Source organism: Capricornis sumatraensis, chromosome 8, assembly GCF_032405125.1.
Source record: "Capricornis sumatraensis isolate serow.1 chromosome 8, serow.2, whole genome shotgun sequence".
In the NCBI taxonomy this organism is placed as follows: Eukaryota; Metazoa; Chordata; class Mammalia; order Artiodactyla; family Bovidae; genus Capricornis; species Capricornis sumatraensis.
Window position 1 is genome coordinate 62654968 of NC_091076.1, and position 24382 is coordinate 62679349.

The 24382-nt window shown below is 35.6% G+C and overlaps 1 protein-coding gene across 2 annotated transcripts in view; it reads right to left on the bottom strand.

The window, feature by feature from the left end:
* BCAS3 (BCAS3 microtubule associated cell migration factor) overlaps nt 1–24382 on the bottom strand; it is a 589830-nt gene that overhangs the window by 506905 nt on the left and 58543 nt on the right. For both annotated transcript variants that reach the window (XM_068975810.1, XM_068975809.1), the window contains exon 6: nt 21644–21725. In XM_068975810.1, coding sequence (XP_068831911.1) covers nt 21644–21725 — 82 coding nt within the window. The remainder of the gene's footprint in view (nt 1–21643; nt 21726–24382) is intronic.

The following is a 24382-nucleotide window of genomic DNA, read 5'->3' on the forward strand; positions in this document are numbered from 1 at the left end:
CATGGAAAGATGATATCCTATGTTCATGGACTGGAAGAATTAACATTGTTAAAATGTCCATACTTCCCAGCACAATCTACAGATTTAATGTAATCCATATCAAAATACCCATGACATCCTTCACAGGACTGGAACAAATAATCCTAAAGTTTATATTTGACCATGAAAGATCTTGAATTGACAAAACAATCGAGAAAAAAGAACCAAGTGGGAGATATCACTCCCTGACTTCAGATTATATTACAAAGCTACAGTAATCAAAACAGCATGGCACTGGCACAAAAAAGAGACACATAGATCAAAGAAAGAACAGAGAGCCCAGAAATAAACCCACACATTCATGGTTAATTAATCTACAACAAAGAAAGCAAGAATATACAATGGAAAAAAGACAATCTCTTCAATAAGTGGTGCTGGAAAACTGGGCAAATACATGTAAAACAATGCAACCTGAACATTTCCTCATACTATATACAAAAATAACGTCAAATGGATTAAAGATCTTAAGTCGGGAAACCAAACATAAGCCAAACACCCTTTGAATTTTGGCAGAATTCTGACCACATTTGAGAAGTTGACATACTTTCCTGACACCAGTTCTATGAAGTACATGTTTTATATTATACTCAATTTCTATGTCCACATAGCCACATGTCATTCAACCTCCCCAAGTTTGAGCACACTTTACACGGCACAGTTTTTATCATATGATAAAGAAATCTAGGGATGTCAAACATAAAATGAGAAAAAATAAAGTCAGAAATAAGTTTCAAGCCATAGATATGGCATTATCTCATAGTTTATAAACATGGAAACTCTATATACCAGGAAAGAATACATTTCATTTTGAAGAAATATGCTCAGGTAATTGAAAATTAATTCTGGCAATTATTGAAAATAGAAGAAGAAAACTATAATACCAAAATCTTAAATTGCTTAGAAATCATCTATATGTACATACACAAATATGTAACAATAAACATATAATCACTTAAGGAATTTAACTACCATAATATGTTAAGCTTTAATTTCAAATGTCCAAAGGCCAAACAACCTATTTTACAGTCACAAACACTGATCTGAACATGAGCAGTTTGAAGTCAGACACAAATGGACTTGAGGTTTATGATCTTAATTCTGAACTTTGGTCCCACATTTGTAAACTGGAGATTCTACCTTACTTGAACATAGCAAGTGATCAAAAATAATAGCTATTTTAATAAAGTAAGACTAAAATGAAAGAATTCTGTGGGACCTAATGTTAAAAAGCTGGTAAAATAAACTTTTAACCATAAACTAAACATAGCAGACAATTATTAAGTAGTAATTATGAGCCTCACAGGGCCACATCAGAAAGGATGAAACAGATAAACAAAGTCATCTCTCCTGAGTAGGAAGTTCTAGACTACTCAGGAAACTAGTAAGAAATTATAAAAAGCAAAGTAAATAACAGGCATTAAGCTCTCTTTTAAAGCACCCAAAAAGCTCAGATATATAATCTTTCCTTGGTTGATCAGAAAGGTTTAATGGAGGTGCTTCCCTGGTTTAGAATCCATCCGCCAATGCAAAGGACATAGGTTCAATCCCTGGTCTAGGAATATCCCCCATGCTATGGAGCAACTAAGCCCAGGCACCACAACTACAGAGCCCACGTGTCACAACTACTGAAGCCCATGTGTGCAGAACCCGTGCTCAGTAACAAGAGAAGCCACCACAATGAGAAGTTTGAAATCTGAGATGCCCCTATTCACTGCAACGAAGACACAGAGCAGCCAAAAATAAAGTAATATTTTTTTAAAAGAAGAAGAAAAGAACGGTTCAGTGGAGAATGCCCAATTGAATTAGGGTTCCTTGGAGAAGAGGGATAAGGGAATTAAGGAAAAAAATCAAACATGGAGACAAGAAAATACAAATGAACGAAGACTAAAGTCTAAAATATGTATAATCTGCTGGAGAAAGGCTTTTCCAACTGACCAGCAGAAAATAGAGTCCAAGAAGATCATGTGCAAAGATCCTGAATTCACCTCCTCTCATGGACATACCAAATCTACAGCTACACAAAGATCATTTCCACCAGGAAATGATCTAAAAACTAGATGAACTACTTCCCCACAACAAAAGACCACAACCAGACAAGTGAAGAGACAGACAGAGGACTTCTGTGGCGGTCCACTGGTTAAGATTCCACACTTCCAATGCAGGGGCCAAGGGTTCGATCCCTGATGGGGAAACTAAGATACCACATGCTGCACAGTGTCACCAATTTTTTTTTTTTTTAATAAAAAAAAGGGGGGTAGAGACAAGGTCTCAGCAAAAACCCCACCCCTGGCTCCACAACACCAATAGGGAAGACTCACCAATCTAGAATTCCCCTCCTGGAGGAGTAGAGTTGATGCCTCACATCGGGCACCCCACCCCTCCGGATCTGCACTAGAAAGACAAGCCCCCCAAATGTCTTCCTTAGAAAACCAACGGGGCTGACATCCAAGGGACCCAAAGCACTATATGAAAACTAGAATTCCCCTTTCAATGGGTCTACATGCAGTCTCACTCAAACTAAGATCAAGCAAGAAAAGAAAAAAAAGAAAAACAGCAATTTAGAAAGTGCCTAGACTATATGCGAAGGAAACTCATTTGCTCATCTAAGAGCAACTGCTGGAGGGACAGGGAACAGCAGAATCTCGCCTTGGAGAGCGCTGGTGGACACCGTTACTGCACTCTCCTGCTAGCCTGCCAGCAGAGCTGGGCTGAACCAGAGGCAGCAGCCTCCCTCCAGCCTTGCTAAGTCAGGCAGGGGAAGGTGGTGGCAACCACTGCCTTGCTGAGGCCGGAAAGCTCAGGGGGCTGCAGCACTCCCTCTTTACTGGTTGGAGTGGATGAGCAGAACAGACAAACATTCTACTGCTCCCTAGCTAAATTCCGGCACTACACTTAGCCACTCCGTGGCGGAGGCTGACAAGCATGAGCCGGGCAGCATTCTCCCACCCCCAGACCAAAGCTGGCAGGGGTACACAGGAAAGGCACTCCCCTGCTGCACGGCTGAAACCATGGGCATGTGGACTCGAGACCTTTTCCCACTGTCTCTGGAAAGCCAGAGAGTCAGCCTGCCACTGACACTCTCCAGCTGACTTGCTAAAGCCAGCAGGCATGTGCAATCCACACAAGGGCCGCCCCTCGATTGCCTAGCCCTGTTGGACAAGGAGGCCGACATTATTAAGCTCTAGGGGACTATAACAATTGAAAAGACAGTTCTTGGCAGGCCACCACCCCCACGGCACTGCATAGAAAGTCAAATGAAATTCAACCCTAGTCTGCTTGTGAAAAGGCCCCATTTACTTAGCCTGGAGCTTCGGCCTGAGGGACAGGTTTCAGGTTTCCCACACACCCAGAGCTAAGGAGGTGCTCCCAAGGAGATGCCAGCCCTACCTTCTCCTCTGACCTTACTACAGCTCTAAAAGACCTTCCAGAAAGGAGCTGCACAACTGTCTAGAGCCTCAATTTTTCTGTCACCCAGAGTACTACAGCTCTCCTGGACTGGAGGCCAGCAGGAATTACAAATGTGATGCACAGGACTGTATATATTTCTATACTTTAAAAGATCCTGCCTGGGGGTCTGGCTTCCAACCAGCCTGAAACTAGGTGCTAAATGAGATTTCTCCTATTAAAACACTGATAGGTCTTAGCACTCCCTCAAAAAGCCTACAAGGGGAAGGGAATCCATAGAGAGATTCCAAAAAAGTTTGGCAACTGAATATATGGAGGAGGCTATAAGGAAGAGAGAGAATCTTTAGGCTTCTTATGATGACTAAAGTCAACAAGCATAAAAGATATAAGGAAGTTCTCATAGCAACACTCTGAATGTAGCATGAGAGGGAGAGAAAGGGAGATGGGAGAAGACACCAGAATTCTAGAGCCACTTTTTCCATCCTGCCAGTGGTGGAATGGAGGTCATGGGGCACCCTCTTCACAACTGGTCATTTTAGGCACTTTTTCAGTGAAATTAAAAAATAAAAAAATTATATCTTACTTCATTTGTCATGGTAGATAGGATAAAGAAAAACAGTGTTGATGCCTACAGTCAATTAATCTTTGACAAAAGAGATAAGAGTATACAATAGAAAAAAGACAAATCTCTTCAGCAAGGGTACTGGGAAAGCTGGACACCCACTTGTGAATCAATGACGTTAGAATACTCCCTCACGTCATACACAAGATTTACCAAGTACACTATGGAAAACAGTATGGAGGTTCCTCAAAAAACTAAAAATAGAGTTGCCATTATGATTCCACAATCCTACTCCTGAGCATATATTCAGAGAAAACTATAATTCAAAAGATACAAACACTCCCATGTTCATAGCAGCAGTATTTTACAATAGCCAAGACACGGAACCAACCTACATGTGCATCAACAGATGAATGGAAAAAGAAGATGTGATACACACACACACACCAGAATAGTATTCATCCATAAAAAAATGAAATAATGCCATTTGCAGCAACATGGATCTAGAGATTATCTTATTAATCAAAGTCAGACAGAGAAAGACAAATACTGTATGATATCACTTATATGTAGAATCACAAAAAATGATACAAACGAACTTACGTAAAAGATAAAACAGACTCACAGACACGGAAAACAAACTTACAACTACCAAAGAGGAAAGAGAAATGGGGAATAAATTAGGAATTTGGGATTAGCAGATACAAACTGCTATATGTAAAACAGGTAAATAATAAGGTGCTACTGCACAACACTGAGAAATATATTCAATATTGTGCAATAAACTATAATGAAAAATAATCTGACAAAAAGAACATGTATATATATATATGTATAATTGAATCACTTTGCTGTATACCAGAAGCTAACACAATATTGTAAATCAATTATGCTTCAATTTTAAAAAGATTTTTAAAGGAGAATATCATTTACACTTGAAAGACTGTAAAACTATGGTATAAAAATATAATAGACAATGAACTTGAAATCATACTACAGTGGCCTGTTCAAAATATGAATAAAAATACCAAGAACAGATGTTAGCCACAGTCATATTCTGGTTAGAGAAAACATATATAAATACACTACTTTAAAAATGCAGAAGTGACAATACTGTTAAATTTAAAACATTAGCACCTTTAAAGAATACGTTTTTATATAAGAAAATCTCTCAAGACAAAATATATACAAAGAGAAACATCCCTCCTTATTTCTTCACTCCAAACTTTCAGTTCTCATTTCTGATTTCCACTTCTGACCAAATATGGTTTCTCTTGCTTGCGCCTTTCTCCTCTCCACTTACAGCCCCAAACACAAAGAATTAAGACCATTCATAATCCTTGGTAGGGGGCTTCTCTGCTGGCTCAGACAGTAAAGAATCTGCCTGCAATGCAGGAGACCCAGGTTCGATCCCTGGATAGGAAAGATCGCCTGGAGAAGGGAATGGCAACCTACTCCAGTATTCCTGCCTAGAGAATTCCATGGACAGCAGAGCCTGGTGGGCTACAGTCCACAGAGTCACAAAGAGTTGGACACAACTGAGCAACTAACACTTTCACTTTTTCAACCCTTGGTTCACTTTAACATTAAATGCTTGAACTTCGTTTTTACATTTTAATAATATAATAAATACCTATTAACCCATCACCCAAGATAAGAAGTAAAACATTACCAATAGTTTCCATTTACTAACACAGATTCATACATCCTAAACCCTGTCACTCACCCACTACTAGGTAGCCCCTCTTCTAAATTTTGTGCTTTTCACTCCTTTGCACACACACACAGAGACACACACACACAGACACACACACAGAGTTGTATTTTCCATTTTTGTATTATAAAATTTGAGAGATTTGATTAGTCTGTGTGTCTGGTTGTTGCTGTTAACTGTGAAGCTATATAAATTCACCTGGCCTCAAATTAGATTCTTTCCATGTTCCACAAGTGAAATAATGGAAATTCCAAAATATTCCCAGAGGGAACACACATACACATAAAAACTGACAGACAGACTAAAAATGACAAGAGGGAAAATCTCAGTGAAAACTAGGTTAAACAGGAGGTGCCAAGAAGATATTCAAATGATAACAACTGAGGCCCAGTCCTCTTGTTTTTCAAGATTAAAAGCATCACAGTCAGAGGGGAAAAAATGCCATTCTCTAAAAGGTAAGAGTCATCATAATCCCTTGACAATAGTAAGGCGAGAGAGAAAGTTCAAGCCTCCTTTACCTATTCATGAAATCAAAAGGAAAAAAGAATCCCTTGATGTTTTTATCATTTTCTTTTTCTACTACATCTAGTACCAGAGAGAAGAAAGCACAATTAAAACTACAATAACTAAAAATGCTTGCACCTTTTAAATGATCCGATACTCAACTTCCCCAAAGACACATTAATATTTAACCTATTCTACAAATAAAATCCAATCCCATTTTATTTTTCTTTATTTACAAATAAAAACCCCACAAGCCTAAAATATTTTCTTGCTGACCCTTTAGGAAAATGTTAGCACACTACTGCCTTAGACTGAAGGCTGTTCGGACATATCAAACAAAAACTGAGTAATTTGACTATATTCCAGATTCAAGCCCAGAAATATTTAAAGGAATACAAAATATCAGCCCTGAACAACATAAAATTCACAAAGTGTGGCATCCAATGGAATGTTTCAAAGCAAGGAAACCTGATTCATAATTAGAAAAGCAATCAATTGACAGAACAGATTGACATTTCTTTAATGATGTATAGCTGACTTACAATATTACATATGTTTCAGGGATATAACATAGTGAGTTACAATACAGTAATTCACGACTTTTAGAAACTATACTTCATTTATACTTATTATAAAATATTGGCTATATTGCCCATGCTGTACCATATATCCTTGTAGCTTATTTTTAATTGAAATATTAGTTTCTGGTGTACAGCAAAGTGATTCAATTATACATGCATATATATATACACACACACACACACACACACACTGTTGTTGTTCAGTTGCTCAGTTATGTCCAACATTTTGTGATCCCATTTACAAATACTCTTTTACAAGATACTGAATATAGTTCCCTGTGCAATTCAGTAAGACCCTGTTATCTAATTTTTATACAGTGGTTTGTATCTCCTTGTAGCTTATTTTATACCTAATAGTTTATAACTCTTAGTTCCCTGACCCTAATTGCCCCTCTCCCCTTCCTTCTCTCCACTGGTAACCACTAGTTTGTTCTCTGAAAGTCCACTTCTTTTCTGTTACATTTACTAACGTACTGCATTTTTTAGATTCCACATATAGGTGATATCATACAATATTTCTGTATGACTTATTTTTCTGACTTAAATCACTAAGCATAAAACCCTCCAAATCCAACCAGGCAAATGGCAAAATTTCATTGTGTATGTATATGTGTATATACATCTTCCTTATCCATTCATCTATTGATGGACACTTAGATTGCTTCTGTATCTTGGCTACTATAAACAGACTTTATTTTCCAGTTCTCCAAAATCACTGCAGACAGTGACTGCAGCCATGAAAGTAAAACTCACTTGCTCCTTGGAAGAAAAACTATGACAAACCTAGACAGTGTATTAAAAAGCAGAGACATCAATTTGCCAGCAAAAGTCCATCTAGTCAAATCTATGGTTTTTCCAATAGTCATGTATGGATGTGAGAGTAGGGCCATAAAGGCTAAGCACCAAAGAATTGATGCTTTCGAACTATGGTGTTGGAGAAGACTCTTGAGAGTCCCTTGGACTGCAAGATCAAACCAGTCCATCCTAAAGGAAATCAGTCCTGAATATTCATTGGAAGGATTGAAGCTATAACTGAAGCTCCAAAACTTCGGCCACCTGATGCAAAGAGCCAACTCACTGGAAAAGACCCTGATGCTGGGAATGACTGAGGGCAGGAGGAGAAGGGGATGACAGAGGATGAGATGGTTGGATGGCAACACCAACTCAATGGACATGAGTTTGAGCAAACTCTGGGAGATAGTAAAGGACAGGGAAGCCTGGTATGTTGCAGTCCATGGAGTCGCAAAGAATCAGACGCAACTGAACAACTGAACAACAATACTGTGAACAATAGGGTACATGTATCTTTCTGAATTAATGCTTCAGCTTTTTTTCTTTCTCGATATATACACAGGAGTGGAATTGTTGGATCATACAGTAGTTCTACTGTTAGTTTTCTGAAGGACCTCCGTACTATTTTCCATGTGGCCACAACAATGTACATTCCCACCATCAGGGTATAAGAGTTCCCCTTTGTCCACATTCTCACCAACATTTGTTATATGTGGCCTTTTGGTGACAGTCATTCTGAGAGGCATGAAGCTTTGATCTGCATTTCTGATGATTAATAATGCTGAGTACCTTTTCATGCGTTTGCTGGCCATCTGTACAGCTTCTCTGGGAAACTGTCTATTTAGATCTTCTGCCCATTTTGTTAAATGAGTTGTTTTATTTGATGTTGAGTTGTAAGAGCTGTTTCCATAGTTTGGATATCAATCAGTCATATCACTGCATCTTCTCCCCTTCAGTAGATTGTCTTTCATTGCGTCAGTTGTTTCCTTTGCTGTGCAAAACACTTTAAGTTTAATTAGGTCCCATTTGTTTATTTCTGCTTTAATTTCTGTTACCTGAGAAGACAGATTTTTTAAAAATTTCTACAATTTATGGTTTCTGGTCATCTATTTAGCTCTTTGATCCATTTTGACCTTATTTTTGTATATGGTACATGAAAATGTTATAATTTCACTCTGAACATGTAGCTGTCCAGTTTTCCCAGAGCCACTTATTGAAGAGATTGTCTCTACTTCATTGTATATACTTGCCTCCTACATCATATATTAATTGACTAAAACTACATGGGTTTATTTCTGGGCTCCTTATTCTGTTCCCTTGATTCATGTCTGTTTTTCTGCCAGTACCACATTGTTTAGATTACTGAAGCTTTGCAGTATAGTCTGAAGTCTGCAAATGTGATACCTCCAGCTCCATTCTTTCTCAAGATTCTTTTGGTTATTCGAGGTCTTTTGTGTTTCCATATAAATTTTAAAATTATATGTCCTAGTTCTGACATTTTCACAAGGAGGGCACTGAATCTATAGATTGGTCTGAGGAGCACGGTCATTTAACAATTTTAATTTTTCCAATCTACAAACACAGTATAGCTTTCCACAGGACAGACTGACATCTAAATGCTATGATAAACATACTCCGTTTACACAAGAAGGTAAAAGAGAATGTGAACATGTTAAAAAAAAGACATGGGAGAGCTCTCCATAAACAAGCATACAAACACACATACAACTCCTAAAAATGAAAAATGCAGTGTCTGAGATGAAAAATATACTAGGATATATTAACAATATATTAGATACTGCAAAAAAAAAAAAAATATTAGTAAACATGAAGAGGCAGCAATAGGAAGTAACGAAAACACAAAAGGGGAAAAAAGACTGAAGAAATATACATACACACAGTTATAAGCAAGTAACTCTTAAAACTCAACAAGAAAATAAACAATCTGGGCTAAAGACCTGACAGATACCTCACCAAAGAGGACATATAGATGGCAAACAAGCATATGAAAAGAAGTGTCCCATCACGTTATTAGGGGAAAAAAATTCAACAAAGAAATACCGTAACACAGGTAGCAAAACACTGACATCAATGCTCATGAGGATGTGGAGCAACAGAAACTCTAATTTCACAGAATATATGGGTATTTTCTACATTTTCTGTTCAGTGTTTCTGTAAGCCTGAAATTGCTCTTAATAAAATGTATGACCAGAAACTGTAAAACTCCTAGAGGAAAACATAGGCAAAACACTCTCTGACATAAATCACAGCAAGATCCTCTATGACCCACCTCCTAGAGTAATGGAAATAAAAGCAAAAATAAACAAATGGGACCTAATTAAACTTAAAAGCTCTTGCACAATGAAGGAAACTATAAGCAAGGTGAAAAGACAGCCTTCAGAGTGGGAGAAAATAATAGCAAATGAAGCAACTGACAAAGAATTAGTCTCAAAAATATACAAACAGCTCATGCATCTCAATACTAGAAAAATAAATGACCCAATAAAAATATAGCCCTTTCTGCCATAAGGGTGGGGTCATCTGCATATCTGAGGTTATTGATATTTCTCCCGGCAATCTTGATTCCAGCTTGTGTTTCTTCCAGTCCAGCATTTTTCATGATGTACTCTGCATAGAAGTTAAATAGGCAAGGTGACAATATACAGCCTTGACGTACTCCTTTTCCTATTTGGAACCAGTCTGTTGTTCCATGTCCAGTTCTAACTGTTGCTTCCTGACCTGCATACAGATTTCTCAAGAGGCAGGTTAGGTGGTCTGGTATTCCCATCTCTTTCAGAATTTTCCACAGTTTCTTGTGATTCACACAGTCAAAGGCTTTGGCATAGTCAATAAAGCAGAAATAGATGTTTTCCTGGAACTCTCTTGCTTTTTCCATGATCCAGCAGATGTTGGCAATTTGATCTCTGGTTCCTCTGCCTTTTCTAAAACCAGCTTGAACATCAGGAAGTTCACGGTTCACATATTGTTGAAGCCTGGCTTGGAGAATTTTGAGCATTACTTTACTAGCACATGAGATGAGCGCAATTGTGCAGTAGTTTGAGCATTCTTTGGCATTGCCTTTCTTTGGGATTGGAATGAAAACTGACCTTTTCCAGTTCTGTGGCCACTGCTGAGTTTTCCAAACATGTCTATACATAAAGAAGACTTTACTATCCTAAATGTTTTGTTCTCAATAACAGAATGGCAAAACACATAAAGCAAAAACTCATAAAATTACGAGAATTCATTAACAGTGGAAGATTTCAACAACTAACTCCTATAACTGACAGAATAAGCAGAAAGACAATATGTAAGGATACAGAAGAAAGGAACAAGACAGAAAATATTCTGGGACATAAAACGTTATCTCAGAACACTTAAAAGGACTAGAATCACATAAACTATGCCTTCTAATAACAATGGGATTGAATTAGAAATTAATAATACAAAGGTTCCAGGAAAATCTCTCAAAATTTAAAAAGAAAACAATATCCTTCTAGATAATTCATGGTTCAAGGATAAAAATAACAAGGAAACCTAGGAAAAAAAACTGAATGAAAAGAGAAACACCAAAATCACAACCTGTAAAACACACACACACACACACACACACACAATTCAGCAAAAGGTAAACAAAAATGAATTAAAATTGAAAGGTAAATACTTCTGAAAAACCTGTATTCTGAGAGAATGTTGATAATGGGGGAGAACAAGTATGTACAGTCAGGAGGGTATAAGAGAAATAGATGTACCTTCTGCTCAATTTTGTTATGAACCTAAAGCTGCTCTAGAATGTAAAGTCTTTCTTTTTCAAAGCCCATTAGGGTAAGTCACATGAAGGAACACATCTTTGTACACATTTTATATACATATACACACACATATCTAAAGGAGGGATTCAATCTAGAATATATATGTAGGACTCTTACACCTCAATAATAAGAACACCATTAAAAATGGGTAAAAGATTTGGAGAAACAATTTTATAAAAACAATAAAAAGGCAAATAATCACAAGAAAAGATGATCAATATTATTAGTCATTACGAAAACTGGAACATTGCTAGTGGGAATGAAAATCAAAATAGCCACTTTGGAATTCCAATTTAGCACTTTCTTACAAAGTTAAATTGACACTTACTATGTATGTGCTAAGTCACTAAGCACACACAGCCTTTTATAGCTGTGCTTTTTTAATTAGCATAACGTTTTCAAGGTTCATCAGGTTATAGTAGTTATCAGAACTTCAATTATTTATGACCAAATAATATTTCATTATAATCACATTCTATTTATAAACTGACAGACACCTGGATTGTTTCTACTTTTGGGCTAATGTGAATAATGCTGCTATAAATACTCACATACAAGCTTTTGTATAGATATATGTTTTCATTTTTATTGGCTATACACCTAGGTGTGGAATTGCTGGGTCATATGACAACTCTGTATTTAACTTTTTAATAACTGTCAAGCTATTTTCCAGTGGCTATACTATCTTACATTCTCAGAAGCCATGTATGAGAGTTTCAAATAGCCCACATCCCACCAACATCAATTATTATCTCTCTTTTGGATATAGCCATTTTAGTGGGTGTGACGTGGAAAGGGACTTCTTACAGTGATAAAAGGCTTTGTGTTTTGATAGTTACAGAACAATATCCATCTGGCAAAACTCATCAAATTTTCTACTTAAAATTGATGAGTTTCATGGCATGAAAATTATTTCTCAATAAAGATAAATCCTTTAAAAGACTTACTTTAAAATATCTATTATTTATAAAATTATGAGTTTTCGTTTTCACACCTAGGAATGTATAGGGATAAATAAACAATTTCCAAGACCATAATTTGTCCAATTCACTAAGACACCTACAATCTTCTTTATAGTTCTACAGTTTAAAGAAAAAAAAAAGGCATTTAAACTGTACTGATAAGGATCAGCATCTCCATTACAAGTCTGTTTATTTGGGTCAGAATCATTAAGCTCACATGTAATTTAGTTGCTTCATGTTACACCTTTGTTTTTATCTGATTTGAGATATCCGTCACTAACCCTTCTGATGTACTTTTAATAGTTTATACCAAGTCCTATAAAGGGAACCAACATTTCTTTTAAAGGGCTGATTTAGAGTGACCGTATCTTCAATAGATTACAGCTGTCTTTGTGATATACTTCATCCCAACAGCTTAAAATTTTCAATGTACTTAATGTAGGAAAATAGATTACCTATATATGGGTCCCAATATTGACTATCTTCATTGCTCTTTACTTTTAGACTAAAAACCAAGGACTTCAAATATAATGAAGACACAATTGAAGATACCTTAGAGCTTCAAGTGTGAATGAAAATACAGAAAAACAGAGCTACTTTTACAAATTTAATGAATACAAAATTGTTTGATCTCTGCCGTCAGAGTCATAGCCTAGAAACACCTGGACTTGTTAAAATTATTTTCCTGTAATAAAGGAAAAATCATATAATGGAAGACAATGAGGCCTAAATGGTTAAGGGTGAGCTTGAAACTTCAAATTCCAACTGGATCACTTAACAGCTATGTATCTTGATGCTAGTCACCTACCTCTTTGAGCTTAGTTTCCTCACCTATAAAAGAGGGTAATGGTATTCACCTTGCAAAATAGTGGTAAGGTGGTGATAATGTTTATAATCAACCTAGAATTTTATCTGAAGAGTATCAAAGCAATATTATACATTTGATTTGTCCATTTACTTCCTCTCTTTTCTCTTTAGTATACTTCCTACTCACTATAGCCCTCATAGGAAAAGTCCCAAACTATACGGATCAAATATTTAGGTATGAACTGAGAATAAATACTCTTAGATCAGTTTATCTAACTCAATACCGCAGCATCACCAAAATCTAAAAGGATTTTTAAACTAAAAAGGCAGTATTTCTAAAACAAACATTCTCCTTTAAAAACACTGTTTCTCTGGCCAAAAACATTTAAAAAAATTTAAAGTGAACAGAACACATGTTCCCAAGTTAGAATTCACCTAAATCACAGGGTTCACAAAATTTTGTAAAAATTTAAATGATCCCAAGTGACAAAGGCCCCAGTGATAAGGACTAGGTGTTATGAAAAAAAAAAAAAAATACACAAAGCAAACTGAGAAGTAATTAGAGCAGAAAACATTAGGGAAGCCCTAAATCTCATAGTTTGGCCATTTAAAATGTCGATAAGCCTGTTTCCTCTTTGTAAAATACTGGTGATGACTGTAAGCAAATGTCAGTTGGCCTACTTTCGGAAAGGCGCTAGTGTTTTGGATGAACAGACTGTGAGTGTGTGTGTGTTTACAGGGTTTACTTGTTGAACCATAGTTATTAGAGTTTTACAGAAAAAAAAAATTATGACAAACCCTTCTGGAAAAGTTAATCAGAATTTCTGAATTCATATGACTAAACAAATCAAACAGCTCTTCCTTGATTGTGACAAAACTTGTTTGAAAACGATGAAACACATAGCCAGCACTTTGAGAAAATAATGAAATTCAACACATACAAAGTGCAACCTATTCAAAAATTTGCAAAGAAAAAAGGAAATAAGAAAAAGTTTAACAATTCTAAAGGTGTTCTGCTCGTATCTGTTTCTAGAAAATAACTTCAGCCATTCATATCATGAAACAGCAGCAACAATTAGTGTTTTTGACTGCATGAGTGGGCTGTTTACAATATTATAAGCTTCAAAAAAATACTAGGCATTTACACTCCAGTAGGGAAAAATAGGTTGGACCTTGCGGTTTTTTTAAAAACCTTTTAATATTTTAGGATGTGAACTGTGAATTCCAGGCATAGCAGAACAAGAAATAATAGTAACTTTCCAGCAGTAAGTAATAATAAAATAACCTAAAAGGAATAAGCCAAGTTGTCTACCCAGTGTTTTAGATGAGAAACAGGATTTTGGCTCATAGACACTTGAGGAAACTGTATCTCCACAGTTCGTCTGCTCTCAGAGTAAAAGCCCTAGTTTATAAGAATTTGCGCTAAAACAAGAAAATTCAGACACCCAGTATATTAGACTCCTAAGGATAATAAATAAGGTTCAATCTGGATTTCTAAAAAAATCTGGTTCAGGTGAGAAGCCAAAATGGTCATCCACTCCATAAGCAATAAGCAAACGGCATAAGCACCTGGCTAATATAATTCCTGACAGAATTACAAGCTCTGTTAGAGTCAAAAATGGCGCTATCCCTTTGGTCAGTGATAAATGATTTTAAAAAATGCATTATACCAAAGTAGAGTTTTAGTTTTTCTTTGGCAAAATACTGCATAAATCCATTTGGTGGGTACCACCTGTATATATTCCACATATTACACAAGGCACTGCAGAGAATGCAATGATTAAAAACAACTATACCTGTGGTTCCAAAGGAAGATATAACAAAGGAGAAATTTCCCCAAAAAAGCTATGAAAATCAGAGGTTGGCAAAAAAACATTCAAGAAGATATAACAGAAAAACTTCAACTTTCAAAGAGAGTCATGATTTAAAATTAGATATGGTAAAGATATGCAAAGATTTTCTTTGTATGAAAATAAAGACACATAAAAAACTGATAAACATCACAAGTAACAGGATAACTTGCAAACTATATAGGATGTCCTATATAGTCCTTGAAATTCTTCAAGCTAGGCGTCAACAGTACATGAACCAAGAACTTCCAGGTGTACAAGCTGGATTTAGAAAAGGGAGAGGGCCCAGAAATCAAATTGCCAACATCCACTGCATCACAGAAAAAGCACGAGAATGCCCAAAAAAAAACATCTACTTTTGCTTCACTGACTATGCTAAAGCCTTTGACTGTGTGGATCACAACAAACTGTGGAAAATTCTTACAGACCAACTTACCTGTCTCCTGAGAAACCTGTATGCAGGTCAAGAAGCAACAGTTAGAAATGGACATGGAACAACAGGTTCAAAATTGGGAAAGAAGGAAATCAAGGCTGTATACTATCACCCTGCTTATTTAACTTATGTGCAGAGTACGTCATAAGAAATGGCAGGCTGGATGAAGCACAAGGTGGAATCAAGACTGCCAGGAAAAATATCAACAATCATAGATATGCAGACGATACCACTCTTAACAGCAGAAAGTGAAGAGGAACTAAAGAGCTTCTTGATGAGGTGAAAGAGGAGAGTGAAAAAGCTGGCTTAAAACTCAACATTCAAAAACAAAGATCACAGCATCTGCTCCCATTACTTCATGGCAAATAGATGGGGAAACAATGGAAACCGTGAGAGATTTTATTTTCTTGGGCTCCAATACCATTGTGGACAGTGACTGCAGCCATGAAATTAAAAGATGCTTGCACCTTGGAAGAAAAGTTATGACAAAACTAGACACCGTATTAAAAAGCAGAGACATCACTTTGCCGACAAAGGTCTGCATACTCGAATCATGTACAGATGTGAGAGCTGGACCATAAAGAAGGCTCGGCAGCAAAGAATTAATGCTTTTGAACTGTGGTGTTGGAGAAGACTCTTGAGAGTCCCTTGGACTTCAAGGAGATCAAACCAGTCCATCCTAAAGGAAATCAGTCCTCAATATTCATTGGAAGGACTGATGCTGAAGCTGAAGCTCCAATACTTTGGCCACCTGATGCAAAGAACGGACTCACTGGGAAAGACTGAAGGCAAGAGGAGAAGGGGATGACAGAGGATGAGATGGCTGGATGGCATCACCGACTCGATGGACATGAGTTTGAGCAAGTTCCGGGAGTTGGTGATGAACAAGGAAGCCTGGCATGCTACAGTCCCTGGGGTTGCAAAGAGCTGGACATGACTGAGTGACAGAAGTGACTGATAATGAAGCTGAAGCTCCAATATTTTGACCGTGTGATGCAAAGAGCCGACTCACTGGAAAGACCCTGATGCTGGGAAAGACTGAGGACAAGAAAAGAAGAGGGTGACAGAGGGTGAGATGGCTGGATGGCATCATCAACTCAGTGGACATGAGTTTGAGCAAACTCTTGGAGATAGTGAAAGTCAGGGAAGTCTGGTGTGCTGCAATTCATGGGGTGGCAAAGAGTCAGACACAACTTAGTGACTGAACAACAATACAGGATATCTACAGACGCATATACATAATAATATATCACTAATAATCTAGTAAAGAGTTGAAATCAGTAGTACAAACAAGCATGGTATTATTAGAATAAACAGCAAAAATATGATGACTATCCACCCTCCCTAGCATTCAAAAGAAAAATTTGCTAAAAATAGGATTTTCCCCCACCACATAGGCATAAGAACCAATAAAGCACAGAACTGGGAAAAGGGAATTCACACATATAAATGAAAGCATACTTTCTTTGAGAAGCAATTTTATAGTATCTGTCAAATTTTTACATGAATACATTCTTTTACCTAGTAATTATCCTTCTAGGAGTTATCCTAAAAATAATTACTTGTATACTTTCAAACTTTATATACTTATATATAAACTTGTATACTTTTAAAACTTTCAAAAGATATATATACACACACACACACACACACACACACACACACACACACACATATATACACACACAAGTATATAACAATGTAACACATTACGGGGCAAAGGTTTAAAATTAATATAAATGTTCATACAATGAAATAACATAATTTTTGGCAATGCTGAAAGAACTTTTGAAATGGAAAGATGTTCATAATATAAACTGTTCTACATACACAAACATCCAAAAGCAAATACATATAGTACATGTAAAGAACTTGAATCAAGTACTGTATATAATACAAGTTAATTTCAAGAATGTATGAATAGCTCAAGGGTGAAAAAAAAAACAGGAAATGCACACTGTAAGCTGTCAATACACACTCAGTATCTGAGTGAGGAAATTAAAGAAGTAAAGAGGCAACTAGGTTTATCACTAATAACATAGAATCACATGAATTTTCACTTTCTACATTTCAGCATTCCTTGATTCTTACAATGAATATTTTAAGTGGTTAGAATTAATTGTATGGTCTTTAAATTAAGAAATTTAAAACATTTAAGACAAATGTGGCCTCTGATACCACTCCTTGGAAATAATCATTATTAGCACAATATCCATAGCTATCTAAAATTTTTAACTTACACATTAAATTACATATATTGCTATACTTTATTTCACAAGTCAGGTACTGATTTACTTAAAACCACTGGAGTCATTGACAGTAATAAGAACTGACTCGGTATTAATTTGTAAAAAGGACGGATTTGAAAGATAATAAATAACAGCTTTTATTTGACATGAAAATACCAATTGATTGGTCAGAGCTTCCTGGAAGAGTGCACTGATAAAAATTCTAAAGCAGGTGTAGGTTCATTAAGAAAGTAATCAATTATTATTAGTGACCATGAAAAAATAGGGAAGCACAAACTGTGCTGATATGAGTAAATGCCAATTAAATATAATAATGACCTTTGTGGGGTAAAAGTACATCCAAATGTTTAAGTTTTCCACTTTTGTTAGGAAACAGACCTTGTACAGAAACACCTACAGAAAGGGCACTTGCTTTTCTTCTAGATAATAACTTTCAAAAGATTATATCATGTAGGAACATTCAAATATATATTAACACCTTGTATCAAGTACTCTGTTAGGTACTAAAGATTTGAAAACAGCCTACAAACCTACAAGTAAGAGGCAATGAGCAAATAAAATAAACAAAACAGTAAATCCTATGGGAAAACATACTACTGACGCTGAATAACGTCCTAACTCAAAAGAAGCTGAATAACGTCCTAACTCAAGAGGAGTTAGGACATGCGTGTTCTAGAAGAGGAAGTAGAAAATGAGAGACCTGACAGAAAGAAGAGGGATCATCCTAAGAAATGGAAGCTGAATAAAACTATCACAAAGGAGTGTTGCTGCGGAGAGGAAGGTGGAGACAGGGAACACTGGTGATGGCCAAAGATAATGCTGGAAAAACACACTGTAAGGGAATCAGTTCACCAAAGACCTAATGATTCTGCTGTGCAACAGTTCTTATTGATTTCTTAATTCTAACCATTTGGAGATTTCTTTGTATTTTCTACATACACATTCAAATTATCTATGAAGAAAGATGATTTTATAACTTTCATTCTAATATTTACATCTTTTCTTTTTATTATCTTATTGTAATGGCAAGGACTTGAGTTCAATAGTAAAGAGAAGTTCAATGGTAAATCCATCCCAAATTCAAAAGGAAATATTTAATATATCATTATTGATTATAATATTAACAGTAGATTTTTTATAGACTTTCTTTAGCATACTGATGTTTCTTTCTATTCCTAATTTGCTAAAAGTTTTTAAAATCATAAATAGGTATTAAATTTTGCTAAGGGTTTTTTCCATTTCTATTGAAATGATTATTTGTGTTTCTTCTTCTTTCTACTAATATGGCAAATTACACTGATTGATTCTCAAATGTTAACCAACCTTGTATACCTGGAATATCTTTTACTTGGTCCTGACATATAATTCTTCCTATGTATCACTGGATTCTGTTTGATAATACTTACATGCAAATTACATCAAGAAAGAGAAAGGGAAAGAGGGAGAAAGGAGAGAGGGAGAAAAAAGAAAAGAAAGAAAAAGGAAGGGAGAGAGAGAGGTAGAAGCAAGGGGAGGGAAAGAAGGAGAGGGGAAAAAAGAGGAAGGGGAGGGAGGGATGTGTTGGGTATGAGAAGGTAAAGTTAAGAAAAAAAGGTAACAGCAAAGAATTACTCAAGAAGAGTTAACAAACCACATTCAGACACTATCCCAAAGAGAACAGGAATGAAATTATTGTTTAATTGATCATCCTGGGGGTGTAACAGTCAAATACAAGTCCAGAGAGAACACGGAAAATTTAGGAAAGGAAATCATCAAAAAAGTAGTTTAAGGAACTTTCTCAAAACTATACTACTTGCATTTCTACACTGAAGAGGTCCAGAATAATATATGAACCAACAAAAAACATTGCAAAATTCCAGAACACTGAGAATAAAGCCAACATTCTACTAGATCCCAGAGGAATAAACAAGCCATTTACAAAGAAAAAGGTATCAAAATGACTTAAGATTCTTCAACCATAACACTATATTAATACCTTCAAATTTCTGAAGTAACATTACTTACAAGTATTTCTTATCCAGCCAAATTAACAATGATGAATTAATTAAGAAAGAATAAAGACATCTTCAGACAAACAAGATTCACCACACATCCTTCTTCCAGAAACTAGTAAAGACTTATTCCACCAAAATGCGTGCAGAAGCAAAATGGGCAAAAGAGAGGAATTAGGTAGTCTATTTTCCATTACAAAATTTATCTGATCAGTTGCATGTATAGCTTTAATGAAAACAAATCTAAAAATTTAAATAATAAAATCAACACATGCATTTTGTGTAAGTCAGACATTTAGCTTTGTGAAATTACATCTTAAATATTAAAATTAAAATATTAAAAAGGTATATTATAGTGGATGGAGAAATTTTCTTTTAATTAGACAAAGTAAATTAAACAAACTCAAATCCTAATAGCAATATTAACTTCTAAAGTTTTATGCTCTCCCATGAAGTATTTCTGCCCAAAGTAAAAAATTTGAGAAAAGTTGAACATTAATAATTAGCATAAATAGGGGAATTCCCTGGTGGCCAAGTGGTTAGGACTCCATGCTTCCACTGAAGGAGGCCTGGATACTATCCCTGATCATGGAACTAGATCCCACAAGCCACACCGTGCAACCAAAAAAATTTTTTAATAAATAGTAAATGGTTGATATAAAGAGAAGAACTTCATAAATGAAATGAAAGGAGAAAAATCTGCCCCTGTGAATTACATACAAAAGAAATGAAGACACAGCAGACAAGCAGACTCCTTTAGTAATAAGGTTCTTAATTCCAATCATCCAAAGAGAAAGCTGGCTATTCCAAAAACAATCTTCTTTGTCAAAACTTTCACCAAAACACAAATGCAACAGAAAACAGTGTGTGTGTGAAGCAGAGACAGAGCTGATAACTGTACAATGCCACATTCTTCAGTAACAAGGGAAAACCTCCACATGACTGCAGGATATTGTTGACTTATTACTTCTGCCTTTACCATTTCAATTAAGCAGATTTAATAATTAAATTAATCTCTAATAATACTTAGGCACACAATAGTAAGTTTAAATTAACATCATTCTCACTAATTTAGAGAAGTAATTGTAAAAAGTGTGAGGAAGATTTCCAACTTCTGTACAAACTTTAAAAATATAGAATTTAAATATTTTAATATTTCCTTTTATAAGTATGCAAATGGTATTAAAATGATTGTTTTAATGCACATGCAAAAACATTACTGAGTGAACACTAGCAAGTTAAAGAGAAAATACAGTCTGTAGAAAGCTTAGATCATTAGAGTTGGGAGTTATTTAGGCTTCTGAACAACTGATATAATTTAACCATATATCTGATTTTTTTAAATAAAAAATGCCTAATATTTACATACAACATTAAGAAGTTTTCATTATTAAAGCAGAGATTCAAGGCCAAAAGTCCAAAGTTGTACCTCTGCCATCGCAATAAATACAGACAAGAGACTCGTCTACAATCCAGATAATGGTGAAAACCAAGCTCTCCAAGGCAGTAAGTAAAACTAAGAGCAAAGACACTGAGAACATCAGAGACTTGGGGAATACCCACAGCAGAAAGCTAAAGGAGCAACGTAACAAAAGCAGCACAGTCAGCGAGGGAGGGACCTGGGATGAGTGCGGCCACGAAAACCAAGAGAAGAGGCCTTCAAGGAAGAGCCAGCAGTCAGAGACTAAATGGAGATCAAAGAGGAGGAAGATAAATCAAAACCACAGCAGAAAGTGAATGGCCATATTGAATTGGTTAAGATTACCTATTTCCATCTCAACTGACAGAACTTAAGACTTTATCTTAGAGGGAGGAGGGGAAGGGGTATAGAAACTTGGAGGAAAACAGGCTTTAGTTATCATTCTTGCTGTCTGTTGTCCAAGACCAATAAAAGAGAAACCTCTTTCTGAATGATTTGTTTCTTCTTAAGGGCTACACTCACCAAACTGTGGAGCAGGCAAGATTCTAGCCGCTCGAATTGGGCCATGTCGAACAGAAAAAAGCTCCTGTGCTTCCCCACTGATCTGCAGGAGGAGACAGAAAAAATACAGGAAATGAAAACACAGGTCAGAACATTATTATACAAAAACATGATCTCCTAAATTTTTACCATGATTTTTGGTCTCAAATGTAATATACACACATACACAGATACTAACAGTGACCATACACATTAGGCATATTGATATGTTAAAGTATCATAAATATTTTTAGAAAATGTTAAGAGCATGCATTTCATATGAATAGGAAAATAAAAGGTCTGTTTTGGAAGCCTATAATTTTTATCTTTAATAAACTACAAGCTTGTTAAAGTTTGTTCAGTTCCTACATGACTGCCTTCCATTTTAGAACAAAGCAGCTAGGATTTTTATTAGTATCCAGCTTTCTATGTATGAAAATAAATATTCTTAACATTCTGAAAAGCAGAACTTAAATGCTATAGTAACTTTCACAGATGTGCTATATATGAGAAAAAGCAAAACATGTTGCAAAGAACACTGAGGTGGAGGGTGAATGACCTGGGTGCCAGTTACAGTTCTGCAACCCTAGCTGTTAACCTCCTTGAGTAAATCATTTAACCTGTATAAACCTTTATTACTTATTTTCTTCTCTAAATACATTTTAGTAAATATTGTATACATTTAGGTGTACAACACGAAGATATGACATACATATATTTGTATATATATATATTTCACCTTCTCAGAGTAACCTTCTGTATGTGATAAAAGCACCTGAAATCTAGTTATCTAGTTTTCTTTTCTTTCTTTTATGGCCATGTCGCATGACATGCAGGATCTCAGTTCCCTGACCAGGGATCGAACTCACATCCCCCTGCAGTGGAAGCACAGAGTCTTAACCACTGGATCACCAAAGAAGGCCAAGAAATCTATTTTTTCAGTATTCAATACAATATAACTATTTACCGAGACCATGCCTAAACATTAGGTCTCCTGACTTACTCAACTTATAAAACTGAACCTTTAGACTTTTTGACCATCATTTCCTCTACCTCCTCTAAGCCTATATTCTTTGCATTCATAAGCTGAGACAATAAAGATGCTAAACAAACTCAAAATGCTTTTAGTTTCAATATTCTATTCATTAAAAATGTATGCATCTTTAAATTTCATTTTTATTATACACTAAGATCAAACACTATATGAATCTCTGTTCATTTTGAGTCATTATCAAATTTGTTCCTCAAATATAAAGGGTATAGTAGTCAATTAATCCAAAAGTAAAAGAGGTAGACTAATATATGTGTCAAGTGTGAAAACAATTGCTTTTCAAAATTACTAGTTCAAAAGGACAATCTGCTGCTAACTGAAATATTGCACAGATTAAATCATAATTAGTTAAGAAAGTCTTTGCAGAGTACTGTAAGTGGTTTTCTTAATTGTCAAGTGTTTGATGGAATACATTATATCAGATCAAGAAAATGGCAAATACTGTAAAACTCATTCTATAAACCCAAAAACTTACAACAGATGTAAAAATGGTAAACATTCCATAAAGTAAACACGCCGACGGTTATTTCTTTAAAAACAGGCCTGCCAAACAAGGAATTTAAAATATCAACACTTTATATATTACAAAAGGTCTATCAGTCTTCCAATATTAAACAATAAATCTGCAGTGCTGCCTTTTAGATCAACACGTTTTTTAGATCTTCAGCTTCTCTTCTACCTGAATTGAAGTGCTGCAAATTGTAAATAATTTTGTCTCTTATAAAAGTTAAATTATGCTAATGCCCAAAGAGCCATCATATTCATTTATAATACACAAATAATTAAAATGTATTCATTGCCCACAGTGGCAAATCCCTCTATAGCACTTGGGAAGCAGAAGCTATGAGGAATGCTAGGCTTTTCCCACTAACTATGCAACAACAGCACCACCTACCACCAATTAAACACACAAAAGCTACAAACTCAGGATAGCAAACTAAGAGTTTCAGTTCAGTTCAGTTCAGTCGCTCAGTTGTGTCCAACTCTTTGCGACCCCATGAATCGCAGCACGCCAGGCCTCCCTGTCCATCACCAACTCCCAGAGTTTACCTCTCTACAAATTCCTCTGTAAACATTAAATTTCTAAATGAACTACGAAGGCCATTAGATAACTACAGCTTTTAAATCTAAATTTTATTCTTCTAGAACAGAATTTTAAATTTAGAAAAATCCTTAAAAGGTCATTTTGTCCAATCTCCCACCCCATCAAATAATCACACATTCTCTGAAATCTAAAAATTACCATCACCTCTTCGATTTTAAGAACACTTTAACAGAAAGGTATATCACTAATACAGTCCAATTACATTGTAGGTACATTACTGGCTATCTCCAAAGCTGCCAAGCCATTTACTTTTCGAAAATAAATTGCCGTTTGACAATGGATAAATAATATTCTTCAATATACATACTATTTCTACCAAGAATGAAATGAAAAATAAACTGTAAAACAATACTGTAAATATTGCACTGAAGTTATAATTCAGAGTAATGAAAACCACTTCTCACAAATAAGGTTTATTATACCTATAACAAATCACAGTATTCTTAACACAAAATCCACTGCTCTGAAATATTATTTCCATATGCCACAAGTCTAGCATTTAGTTTTTGGTTCTATCAAATAAAGCTTAAAAAAAAAGTTTAAAAAAAAGTCTAAACATATTTAC